Below are 13,361 nucleotides of genomic sequence, written 5' to 3'. Positions count from 1 at the left end.
ATTTCCTTACTTCAGAGACTATTTTAAATTTTCAGAAAGTCAGATTAAATAAAGAGTGAAATGTCAAACATTTTGTTTTTTAAAATGTGCTTGCATTAATGTGTTTTATTTTTGCATGTTGTCTTTTATTTACATTTTACCTGCTCTCATATGGCTGTTAAGTTTCTTAATGGCAGCTTTTACTCTTGTCTTCATTATTTAAAGATTAACTCTGTGCAGCTTCTCTGTGCTAAGTGACTTTAACAAGCTGTGAAAAGCATCAGTTTTTCAGGACACTTGGTACATAAAAATCAGAAGTGCTGTAGTAATGGAAGAGCTAATCTTTTCTGAATGATAGAACAATTAAATAATACTAAGGTGATAGATTTGTGTTGATGATTTTCCATTATTTGTCAATAAAACTTTCAACACTTCTAGTAAAAAGCTCTTAATGTTACCATTAGTTGTTCCCTCTTGCTTCAAAGAAGCTTGTAATATTTTACTTTGCAGAATGTGATTATTTTAATTTATAACAGATTAATACCTGTTACATTAGACTTTTTTTTTTTTTGGCAGACATCTAAGATTCTCTGACTATAAGGCACTTTTCCCCTTGAGTTAGGAACATTTTTTCAAAACTAAGGACCTCTTAAGGAATAGATGTTAAAAGAATTTTGAAGCATATTCTTTAAAAAATATTGATGTATATATATTTGGGATTCTACATGTGATTTTAAGTGATAAGTATAGCTTGTTAATGTGTTTATTATTTTGTCTGTAACTGAATGAATGTTTGAATTGTGGACTCTGCAGTTTTGAAGGTGAAGCATTACGTCCATTCAAACATTTCAGTCATCTTATTGTCTTCTTTTCTCTCTAAATTTTGATTTTTAAAATATGTTGCAGGAAGTTTATCACGAAAAGGACATCAAGGTGTTTTTCGATAAAGCCAAACATGAAATCAGTACTATAAAAATAGTTGGACCAGAAGAGAATCTAAGTCAGTCTGAAGCCAGGAACATGGGAATGTATGTCTTACTGCTTTTAAGTTAATTGATTCTCGTAAAGAAAGTTTAAGAAGAAAGCAAAACCTTTCTCTCCAAAATCAGTATATTAAATTTGGGTGTCATTTGTTTGTGTGTGTGAGCACACAACAGCAAGAGGCTACTATTGACAGCTTTAGCAGTGACTCACGTTTAAGTTCACTGTCTGAAGGCTGCGTGTGGTAAGACTTACTCCACACTGTGGCGATAAAGGGGTATCCTCCTTTACAGTTACCTACTGACCTAGATAATGCTGCAACCCACGGAAGAGATGTTTTAGGTCCTCTTTTAGCTACTTTAATACTTCAGGTACAGTACTTACACGACTCAGGTAATAGAACAATTACATATTTGCTGACTGTTCTTGAAATATTGCAGGCAAGGTGATGAGCTGCTGATAACAAGAAGACATGGTGCCTTCTCATCAAGTGATACTCTTGTCTCTTTCCAGGCCCAATACCTTGTGTGCTGGATGCTCAGGGACCGGGGAATGGGTTCTGCCTGGGGTAGGGGTGTTGGGATAGCGAGGGAAAGAGACCTTTGGAAACAAAATGTTTTTATTGATGCTTCAATAATTAATTCATCTGAGAATCCCTTGAGTCCATATGCAGAACTTGTTTTCTTTTGATTTTTGCACCGTGGTAATAAGTGTTTCTGTTCAATGTCCTCCTTGGCCTTTGCTTAGAAATAAAGAATAGTAGGGAGTCACACTGACAAGAGCACACAGTGGCGAGTGGGACCAGCGGAGCAGGAGGGAACCTCAGAAACAGGGAGAGATGTTTCTCTCCCGGAAACCATATACACAGACTTCCCACGTCATCATGGAAAATGACGACTCATTCCTCAATGTTCCTCTGATGCTACAGACTGCCATAGTCAGTCCCTCTGTCCACCCCCGAACCTGACACACACACCTATAAGCAGCCAGGGGAGCATCTATCTCAGAAAGGATTCTGTGCAAATCAAGTATGAAAGTCTTAGTACTTAGAGCCAACCCACTTATATTTCCAACAATTCAATTAAAACCCAGCTACGTGAAATATAAGCCTTTATTTTACAGTATGTGTGCGTACAAAATATTTTTATTTGTGCAAAACAAATTTTAAGCATAAAATACACTGGAGTGAATTGTTTTCCATTTCTGAAGTCATTGGATGCTAAATTATAAGTTGTCACTCTGAGCAGATTTTTCTGTCTTAAAATATTTAGCAGCTTCAAAATATATTTCACCTGGCCAAAATTTTTAGTGTTTGTCTACCTATAAATATCGGTGTTGTAAGCTGATTGTTTTGAAATTTAAGATGCTGTTTTGATTGGAAAATATGTTAGGGAAACTTTCTTTTACACACAAGTTTTGTGTTAATATTTTTCAAACAGGAAATGTTTATTTTAGCTAATTTTATTTCATTTCCTTTTCCAATGTCAGGGATTTCTGTCGTCAAGATGAAAAGTGTGATTATTACTTCAGTGTGGATGCAGATGTTGTTTTGACAAACCCAAGAACTTTAAAAATTTTGATTGAACAGAACAGGTACTAAGATTTATATCAATTTATTATTAAGATGATAATTTTCTACATCTATGTGGAACAGTCCATGAGTTGAAATAAGTCACATTAAATTATTTTTCAACATTCTATAAGCATCTTGTTGTAATTATTTACTTTTCATTAAGTGAATCATACAGATAATAGCCTTAAGGGAGTTAGAAATCTGTAATACTGGGCTTGGGGATATAGTTCAGTGGCAGAGTGTTCACCTGGCATGCTCAAGGCGCTGAGTTCAATCCCCAGCACTGCATAAGTAAAAAAAAAAAAAAAAGAAAAAAAAAAAAAAAGAAAAATGTCATATTAATTGCAGACACAAGTATAGTTTATTAATTAAATTTGTTCTATTTTTTTCTTTAAAGCGAGGTGAAATTATGATATGTGTGATTTTAATAAAATTCAAAGTTGTTTGATTCTCTGTAGAATTTTTAAAGCAGAATTTCATAAATCTTCTGACCTAAAAGTTATTGCATAGAAAGTTTTAGCTCTCTAAAGAAAATTTCTGAAAAAAATTTCAGAGGTAATTATTCCACAGCCAGAGTTATAGCTTTATTTACTATTGAATTGATTTACCACTGGGCACTACCTGTTTTTATTGAATTTAATTGAAATGAGATAAAGACACTCTGCATATCAAATGGCACTAACCTCTATTTGTTGGGAGCACTGGGGTTTGAACTCAAGGCTTGTGCTTGCTAGGCGGGCTCTCTACCACTTGAGACTTAACCTCCACTTGTTATTCCCACTGCTGCTACTCAAAGTAACCCCTTGCAGTGAGTGCTGAGGAATTGCTAAGCACTGGTTAAAGTACATTGCATGTATTAGCACAGCTATTTGTCATAATAAATAGAATGCCTAGCAGATGAAGGTTAGAATGACATTTTTTTTTTTTGCTAAATAAGACATATAGGAAATCTATTGTGCTGTATTAATCCATCCCATATATGATGGATTCGTCACTAGAATCTTTCCATTTGAAAATTTATTTTTTACTTCAAAATCTAAGACTTCTCTGGATCAATCTGTATCTGAAATCCCATGTAAAACTATCCATAGATATGTACCTGTAAGTTAACTATTTGGTATTTTTCCAAAACATACGAATAAGGTTTTGACCATTTAGCAAGAAAAGGCAGGTGGTGTACCCTAGGGATATGGTATGCTATAGTTTATTTATAACTTTTAAATTTAGTGGGATTCAGTAATATTGTCTTGAATTTGCATTGCTAATTTCTTCAGACTTTGATTGAGATGCAATAACTTGCAATACACATTACTAATACTTAGATATTTTTATTTGATGCCACTTTGGTAAGAACTTAATAGTTTTTCTTTTAGTGGGATGTTTAAAGAATCTATGACAGGTACTTAACATTTTCCTCTTAATATTAATCTAATGGTTAAATCTTTGAAAAATAAAATTTCTTCATAAAGGATTCAGTTGCACTCTTGGTCTCTTTATCTCTTGAAAAGTCACTAGAGGAGCTTGCTTCCAGTTCCATGGACTCCTGTTAGTGATGAAAGGCTTGGGCTCCTGTGATCACTACAGTTCTTGCTTCTGTACCCAGGCATGCAGCTTCCATAAGAAATTCGCACATGGCAAAATACCGTGAAACATTGAAGACTTGACTGAAAAGGGACAGAGAATGGGATACATCTCGGGCATGTGACATTGTCTTTTCCTTCCTTTCTCTCTGTCACTTATTGCCTTGCTGCAAATTTTACTCCTCCATTTGTATAATATGATTTATTCTCCCCATCTGTTCTCCTCATATTTCTGTTCTCACAAACACAGGTGCAACGTAGACAGATTCGGTTTTCAGGTTTCTTATTCATAGTCCCGAAGGCTGGGAGTTTCCATAACCATGCCTAACTCAGGGCTTCTTTGCTCTATAACATGGAAAATGTTACCTTGGGAGAAGCATGGGAAAGAGAGAGGGAGGAAGAGGAAGGGAAGGAGGAAGGGAGGGAGGGAAAGACACATAGGGAGGTTGGAAGAAAGAGAGAGAGAGAGAGAGAGAGAAGAGAAAAGAGAGGAGAGAGAGATAGAGACTGCAAACTGCCCACTTTTGCAACTAATCTACTCTAGAGTTAAGAGCCTAAATCCATTCTTAAGGGAGGGTGCAGGGCCCCATGGCCTAGCCACCTCTTAAAGGTCCCACCTCTCAACACCATCACAATGGCAAGTTTATCAGGAGTTTTGTGGGGAGGTTTTCAATCCTTTTTAAGGCAATTACTCTCTATTTTATTTTTTGAGAAATAAAGGACCAAAAAAAATGTTCAGTGTTGCCAGGGATAACTTATTATAACCACAACCCACTTTAAAAGTCACAAAAAAAATGGAAACATACTTTAAAGTGATTTGGAACTGAATTGCAGGAACACTGGCCTGTTTACAAATGTCTCATTCCCTTTTTTCATTCAATGGACATTCACTGGGCACCATAAAGCCCCAGAGACTGGTCTATTTGCCAATGACAATGGAAATACTTGATTTTATTTAATGTCATTTCTAAACTACCCTAATTAAATTTAAATATGATACATAATTAAATAATTGGGTGTTTTCAATCTCTTGAATGTAGCAAAAGTACTTTTAAGACTTGCTTTAATATTTTATTAGCATTTTCAACGATTTTTCCTTTTGGTTGCACTTTTTAACGAGTTATTTTTGAAAATGAGCCACGAATCCATTTAAGAAAATAGACTGAGATGAAATTTCTCTTCTTCTTTATTTTTGGATCAATTACATGTATGTTGAATGAATTTATTGTGCTGTGTGTCAAGCAAAGCTCCCAAAAAGTAGCTCTGTGGTAATTAAAAATTAGTGATGATGGGGTTAACGGAATGGCTCAAATGGTAGAGTGCCCTGCCCAGCAAGCATGAGGTCCTGAGTTCAAACCCCAGTACCACAACATGCAAAAAATTAGTGATGATGCGAGCTTCTCTCTTCTTTAGGAAGATCATTGCTCCTCTCGTAACTCGGCATGGCAAGCTGTGGTCCAACTTCTGGGGCGCACTGAGTCCTGATGGGTACTATGCTCGATCTGAAGACTACGTGGACATTGTCCAGGGCAAGAGAGTGTGAGTCTCTCCAGTCGATCTTTTAATGTGCAATGCCACCATCTAAATGTGTCATCGTTACTACTACTTGAAATTTTTTAAATTTATGTTTGTCCTTCACGTTTAATGGAAATTTGAGAACCTGAAGACCACTTGAGATTCTGAAGTACAGTTTAAGCTAATATATATATTTTTGAATTTCCCATTTCTAAATCTTTACAGAAGGAAACTCATTGTGGAACTAGTAAGAGATAAAATGTGGTCACCACACGTACTCATCTAAAGGTTGGCAGAAGAGTAATATGCTCTGGTTAAAAGTGTGTAAAGAAAGTTTAGTTTAGCTAATGGCTGTGATTAAGAGTTGTTTTGCTAGCTTTTAAAATTTATAAATCAGCAAACAATAACAACTCAGAAAACCAAAACTTGCCAGTGTTCACAGGTGCATGAGTTTTTGTGACCTTTTCCTGTGAAAAGATAGGTATGTGCACCAATTGGCATATGCCACAAAATGTGTGCACAAGTGATGTTTAATTCGTAAAGAGTAGTTGATATTTTCTACAGTAAAAAATAATCCCAGTCAAAATAGTTTTGCAAAGGTAATACCAGGAAAGAATACCATTCTTCTTTTTTGCATAGAGATGTGGATTAGAGTGACTGAGTTGTTAAGTGCTTTGCCTTACTTCTCAGCCTGTCAGTCCAGTAAAAACGTGGACTCATACTCTCCCAGCTATAAAGATATGCCCTTAAATTTAGAAAAACATGCCACACGTTTTTCTTTGAATAGTTGAGTGGTAAAAAGATGTTTTCTAGTGGGAAGAAAGTGATTGCTGTAGAAACTTTAAATTTGAATGATGTAAGTAAGATTAAATATTTTGTTAGCTGCAATTTAAAAGTGTGACAGGTGAGAAAACACTATTAAGACAATACTTTATTAAAGTTGTTTTATTGAGTCAGAGTAGTATATATATATATATATATACATATATATAAATATAAATGCTATATGTCTGATAGCATCTGTGGGAACAGCAGGAATGAAGGTTCACAAAGAATTCACGTTCATGGTTGTTATGTTATTACTTTTGCTTTAGTCAAATCTGTCTAATCTACTGCCATTGTTGTTTAAAGCATAAGTAAAACTGTGGAGCCCTTTGGTTTAGTTAATTTACTTCATGTTCAAAAGCTGTAGGAAGGAATGACATCTTACTAATAGATATGTATGTGTCCATTTTTTCCTCTAACAGTGAAACACTACCCACTCACTTCCGCAACGGCTAATTTCTGAGTTCTTTTGACACAGTTTGTACTTCATGAGGCTGTTTTCTCTGGTCACATCTAAGCAAGAGAGAATGATGCTGTATTTCTTTTAAAGTACATTTACATTTCCTTGGTCAAGCGTTTTCCTTTTTGTTCTCCAAAAGCCACAGACCCAGTCCTTTAGGTCAAAGGACTTGAACCATTTGTATAAGAGGAATCAATCTCACGGTGAGGAAGCAGGTGTGGGAAAGAACAAAGGACCAAAGAGCCTTCCAACACTCTTACACTCCAGCCACATTTCTTCATATCTTCCTTGTCCATAAAAGACCTGGCATGACTTCGTGAATTTCAAGAGAATAAAATTTAGGGGAATTTATGGTATATTCATTGATTTGCCAGTAGCCACTTGTTTCTTGGGGTAGGGAGTATCCTGAATTACAGTGTTTACCAATTTCTGGGTTACAAATACATCCACCATGGCCAATTTCAGGTTTTATACGTGAAATCACTGAATGTACTCCTAACAGTTAGCTCTAGGGAACCAATGGGAGCAAACTCTAGCACCCCACTGCTGGTCATCATTATTTTTTATATGAAACTTTTTAATCTTAAATGGAAACATTCTGTGCAACAGAATGGAAACATTCCCTTTCATTGCAACAACTGTAAAGAACATGACAGCCAAATACGTACAAAGCATTTATTTCAAGAATATAAAAATAAAACTTTCTTTTTTGTATTTGTGGTATTTTTTAATGTCTTTTTGCTTTCAGAGGAATATGGAATGTCCCATACATGGCTAATGTGTACTTAATTAAAGGAAAGACACTCCGATCAGAGATGAATGAAAGAAACTACTTCATTCGTGATAAATTGGATCCTGATATGGCTCTTTGCCGAAATGCTAGAGAAATGGTAAGTTAAACAGTGATGGCTTGCTTGAATGTTTTTATAAGATGGCTTGCTTTTCCAGTTGGTATGTCATTGTGTTTTGATGCTTTTGTCTTTCTAATTTGTAAGTACTAGCCAATTTTTTTGGTCCTATACTTTTTGGAGAATAATTTGTGAACATTTCTAAATGTTAACTGACTAATATGCAACATAGTAAGGTTACAGTGATAAAGTGTTACAAATCAGCTTTGCAAGAATCCATCTTTATTTCCATTTGAAATTGTATAAGGAAAACTCAACTTAATTAAAATTACTTAAATGATAGGTGAAATTATCATCACATACTTAAGAAGAACACACTTTTGATATGAAATTGGTGTCCATATTCTCTCTAGCTAGGTATACCTTATAGTATTTTTATCTTTGCGTCCTTAAAAAGCAGGTTCATTCCTTATTTCTCAAGTTAAAGAATGAGATAAATAGTATAGTTAATCTATGTGAAAACCTCATCATACATTGCTGCACAAATTTACTTTTATTATAAAAGTTAAGTAACTGTAGAAAATGATTTGTTTTTCAGAATATATAAGTATGTTGAGACATATTTATATTATTTCCTGTTTTAAGTAACTACTGAATTATTTCCAAATTTTTGTCAGCAATTGTGTCTTTAGTTGAAATCAGAAAAGTTGGCAAGTATTTCTTCCTTAGTTTAACAAGGCATGTGATGTTTTAATACACTTGTTTTTCCTACAAATCTATGCACATCGTACGTATTGAATACCCTCAGTATCTGTGATTGTATTTTGTGCTCGTGTTTGGCTGATGTGACTCAGCAGCGCATCCTGGAATGGCCTCTTTTACTCATTTTTTACTTTACCTTAATTATTTATCTAAGGAATGAGCTTGGATATGTGTTTGACCAAAAAAAACAAAAAGAGAAAGAAAGAAAGGGCTGGAGAAAGTTTCTTTGTGTGTGCTACCAGCTTTGCTTGTTCTGCATGTTGCCTGTGAAGGGCGTCTATCTCAGAATGTCAGCTCTCGATCAAGAGCTGCTGTTTTTATTTACCAAAGAATGCCTGAGAGGATGGGTGTGCAGTTCAACTTACCCATTGCTTTCTTCATTTTAGACTTTACAAAGGGAAAAAGACTCCCCTACTCCGGACACATTCCAAATGCTCAGCCCCCCAAAGGTGTTATTTTTATTTATTTTCTATTTATTTTTGCTTATGTAATTACTATTCGAGACAGTATATTGCTTAGCAGTAAAGTTTTTTTTTTTTTTAAAGGTTTCTTTACATTTAGCCTAGTAAAAATGTTGGTATTCACAGGTTAATCAACTATACTTGTGCGTGTGTGTTTTGTGAGATGGTGCAACAGTGTTTAAGAGTCAGCTCTTGGGTCTTTGAAGTGAGTTATATTTTATGGTTGACAGATGAGAAGTTAAACCAAACTCCTTGAGATCTGTCACTCAAGTTTGTATTTTTCTAGTTTGTATTTTTTTCCTTGGGAGTTGGAGAGAGAAGACATAGGAGTAAGTATAAAATGCATTTTTGAAGTGCATTTTCATTGAAGATGAGGCTTGGGCACTCTTCTTGATTTACTAATCCTCTTACTATTAAAACAGGTACAAAAAGGAACACCCTGGCCTCAGTTGTGTCTGCCACATTTATTTGGTTTGGGCAAAGATGCGAGGCTGTTTTTGTTTGTTTGTTTGTTTGTTTTCACAATACGTAATTTTAGCCAAAAGGTTGAGAAGAAATTTTTTGTTTGTTTTTAAGCTGCCTTATAATGCATGACTAATTTCTGTATTCAATCTAAATAATACAACAGTAAAAGAATGAAATGCTCTGATGAAATGGCACTGCCATTTTGAATTTTTATTAAAAATGTGACATTTCCTTTGAAAGGGGAAAAAAGCAAAAAGAAGGTAAAATGCATTGCACTTTGGTGTCTCAAAATATTTCTGCTTTCAAACAGGAATTTCTTTTCCGATGTCTACCCTTAGGATCAATGAGAAAGGGACAAAACCAGTCGCTTCTTCCTGTCCTTTTTTTCAGTTGAGTGTCAGTGCTATCTACTAGTTTTGTGCGGTGTCTGAATTCACAATTGAAATCTTACTTCATTTATTTTAAATCATGCACGTTTTGAATAAAAAATAAAAATGCATGTTCATGAATGAAATAAAAAGTTGTTGAAATTACTATATCCTACGTATTTTTCCTTTGGTTAAATTTATTTTCCATTCTTTCTTTTAAGATTAATGCTATTATTTTTTGACATGTAGGGTGTGTTTATGTACATTTCTAATAGACACGAATTTGGACGACTATTATCAACTGCTAACTACAATACTTCCCACTATAACAATGACCTCTGGCAGATTTTTGAGAATCCTGTGGTATGTGTTTCAATTTCATTTATTACTTCTCTTCCTATAACTCTTAGTAAATATAAATCTATTGGCAAACAATAGGAAAACGTGATAAGACTTTTAAAAAATTTGATAACTAGTTGTATTTCATGATCTGTAGAGTAGGTCTAAAATCTACTCTCAGTCTAAAGTCTGAGAACTTATTTTTTTTAATTAAGACATACGTTAGGTTTGAGAAAGTGAGTTATTTGTCCTCAAAAGTACCACACAATCTTAATTACAATCTCAGAAAAATGTTTATAAGTAGATTATATATGATGATATTTTGATTTTCAGAAGAAATTTCATGAAGTTATGTTATCACTTTGGGATTTTTTTCTTGACAATTTTGAGAATATACAATGAGAATTTCCAGAGAAAACTGTACAGCATGCTTGTATAGCATATAAAGAAAGTCTTTAAGTTAAAGAAATTGTTTCCTTTTTGTGTGTTTGTTTCCTTGTTTTGGGAGGGTTTTGATGTTAAGCCTAGGCTTACCTTTGAACTCACTATGTATCTCAGACTGATCTAGAACTGGAGAGCCTCCTGCCTCAGTTTACCAATTGTTGAGATTACAGGTGTGCCCCACCACATCTGGAAAATAGTTCATTTGGAAGTCTAAAAGGTTTTTTTTGTTTTCCTTTCTTTTTTTCTTTTTAAGTTTTGAATTTGATTTATATGGATTACTTTCATTTAGTAAAATTGGCACATTTATTCAAAAGAAAAAGCTGTTTTGGATAATCATCTCTGTGAAATTGATACTTAAGATTACCCCTTGCCAGTGATAATAGTTTTTTTATTAATATTATTACAAGCTAGGCACCAGAGACCCCCCCACCTGTAATCCTAGCTACTCTGGAGGCAGAGATCAGGAGATCGCGGTTCGAAGCCAGCCTGGGCAAATAGTTCGTGAGACCCTATCTCTATAAAAACCATCACAAAAATAGGGCTGGTGGAGTGTCTCAAGGTGTAGGGTCTGAGTTCAAACCCCAGTACCACAAAAAAAAAAAAATTATGTTACAAAGACACAACCCACCTAATGAGAATTGTCTTTAATTTTTGTAGGAGTAGTACAGATCAAGAAAGAGTAAATTTAATCGTCTCTGAATACTCTGTTGAATAGGAAAGGAAAATCTTTTGACATTCTGGTATTTTAAAAGTGCTTTTGTCTCATCTTACCTCTATATCCTCAGATTGCAGGAGTAGAATTGAAAAGAGGCTTGTTTTTCTTTGAGAATGGAATTGCATGTTCCACTTTGGCTCTGAATTTCTTGGTATTTTGAGGGATAGAATTACTTGATTTCTTGGATAATATTAACCTCCTGGTAAGAAGTCCTAAATTGCATCCTACATGGTAGACATTTGTGTAAGAATTCACCTCTGAGGAGAGCACAGGCTGAAAATAGTCGGATCTGAGTAGGAACTGCCTTTCTTTCCAAGCCTTTACTTACTCTCTGATCAGTTACACCAATGAATATGCTGAGTGATGACAGATGACAAAACACTTAGTGATTGTCCCCTTGTCAGAATTTCTAAAATTTAGTAAAGTCCTCATTTGGCCAATGACGTTAAAGACAGTCTGTAATGAAGTTTTAGTATCATTGTCCCAATGAAAGATCATAGGACCTTCTTAACATCAATAAAAATGATACGTAGAAAAAATACTATAGATTCCTAAATCTTGTGGTGACTGTTTTAATTTTTTTCATGTTTTAGAGTCAAAAATCTGAAAAATAGTAAGGAAATAATAAAATAATACAGAAATCTGATCCTTGTAATTGTGCACTATACAAATACTTTCTTTACTAAAAAAATTTGAAGATAATTTTGGTTTCTCCACATCAAAGTTAAGCTCCATATAAGGATATACAAAACTCAGAATTAGGTGTAAATTGCCATGATCTTAGCACCTCTGTAATCTAGCCTCAAAGGTATATTTTAGACAAATATTTTTGAAAATGTACACACATTTTTGCAGTCCTAGGGGATTGAACTCAGGGCTTCGCTCTGTACTACTTGATCCACACCCACAGTCCTTTGGCTTTCTGTGTTTTTTAGATATGGCCTCACTTCCTATGTTTATACTATGTAAAGAGAAAATTGATAATTTTGATAGCGTAAATTCATTTAAAAATATATTTTGAGTACCATACTTAAGCTACTCCATATTTTACTTGTACCTTTTCATTCTTGGGTTTGTATATCAGTTGTCCCAGAAAAAAGTTTACTTGGCTAATGTTGAAAAACAGTCGACATGTCTTTTATGTGGTTTATGTGTCAGAGATTGTCACAGAGAAGAGGGAAATGCATGAGTAGTCACGAGAAGTGACAATTTTCAATGTAAGGCAGTAATCCTTAATTTAGTTAAGTAAAAGGGAGTGTGTATGCAGATAGCATTGTGACTTCTATTAATTGTGTAGTTAATCTATCCTAATGATAAAAAAATAATTAAATATAGTTTAGAAAACTGTGTCAGTAACCCTATCATTATTCTTTGATAAATACTGAAAATTCAAGGGAAGGTAGAAATTTAAAAATCATTTAAAAATTAAAAGCAAAATATTTCCTTATGGAAGTATAAATAAGGCACTAATTAATTCATTCATGAATTAATTTTTACCATTATTTTTTATAGGATTTTTTCCTCATTTTTTTTAGGTTCTGAGAATTACACTGAGGGTGTCAAGCATGCTAAATACCTGTTGTAGCCCTGAGCCAAACGACCAGTGCTGTCTTTTTTTTAAACACCACATGTAGTTACTCTTGTGTATGCATAAAATATACCAGGCAAATTTAGTCACTCTAAAATTATTTAATTTTAACACCCTGAGACATAAAATAAAAGTTTTGTGTTTTATGGAACAACGTGAGCATATGTATAAGCAGACAAAGGTTAAAATATAAACTGTGTTTTTAAATCAGAGGACAGAGGACAGAGCAGGTCCTGGGGGGATACCAGTGGGAGGAGGGAGGAGGTGGGGAAAGGGTGGGAGGGTAAAGATGATGCAAATACTGTGTACACATGTGTGTAAATAAAAAAATGAGACCTGATGAAACTAGTCCAGGAATGGGAGAAGAGGGAGATAAGAGACAATGATGAAGAGGGTGAATTCAACTATGATATATTTGATATATTGTAAGAACTTTCATAAATGCCACAATGTATCCC

At 34.3% G+C, this 13,361-nt stretch overlaps 1 protein-coding gene across 4 annotated transcripts in view; it reads left to right on the top strand.

Annotated features, from left to right (window-relative positions):
• The window catches only part of Plod2 (procollagen-lysine,2-oxoglutarate 5-dioxygenase 2), an 83,135-nt gene that overhangs the window by 65,817 nt on the left and 3,957 nt on the right, over positions 1-13,361 (top strand). For 3 of the 4 annotated variants that reach the window (XM_074060067.1, XM_074060069.1, XM_074060070.1), the window contains exons 10-15: positions 886-1,007; positions 2,449-2,553; positions 5,527-5,652; positions 7,662-7,803; positions 8,910-8,972; positions 10,067-10,180. In XM_074060067.1, coding sequence (XP_073916168.1) covers positions 886-1,007; positions 2,449-2,553; positions 5,527-5,652; positions 7,662-7,803; positions 8,910-8,972; positions 10,067-10,180 — 672 coding nt within the window. The remainder of the gene's footprint in view (positions 1-885; positions 1,008-2,448; positions 2,554-5,526; positions 5,653-7,661; positions 7,804-8,909; positions 8,973-10,066; positions 10,181-13,361) is intronic. The other variant, XM_074060068.1, reaches the window with a different exon arrangement.

This window comes from Castor canadensis, chromosome 17 (genome assembly GCF_047511655.1).
Source record: "Castor canadensis chromosome 17, mCasCan1.hap1v2, whole genome shotgun sequence".
NCBI classification, from domain to species: domain Eukaryota; kingdom Metazoa; phylum Chordata; class Mammalia; order Rodentia; family Castoridae; genus Castor; species Castor canadensis.
This window is presented reverse-complemented; position numbering and strand designations above follow the sequence as displayed.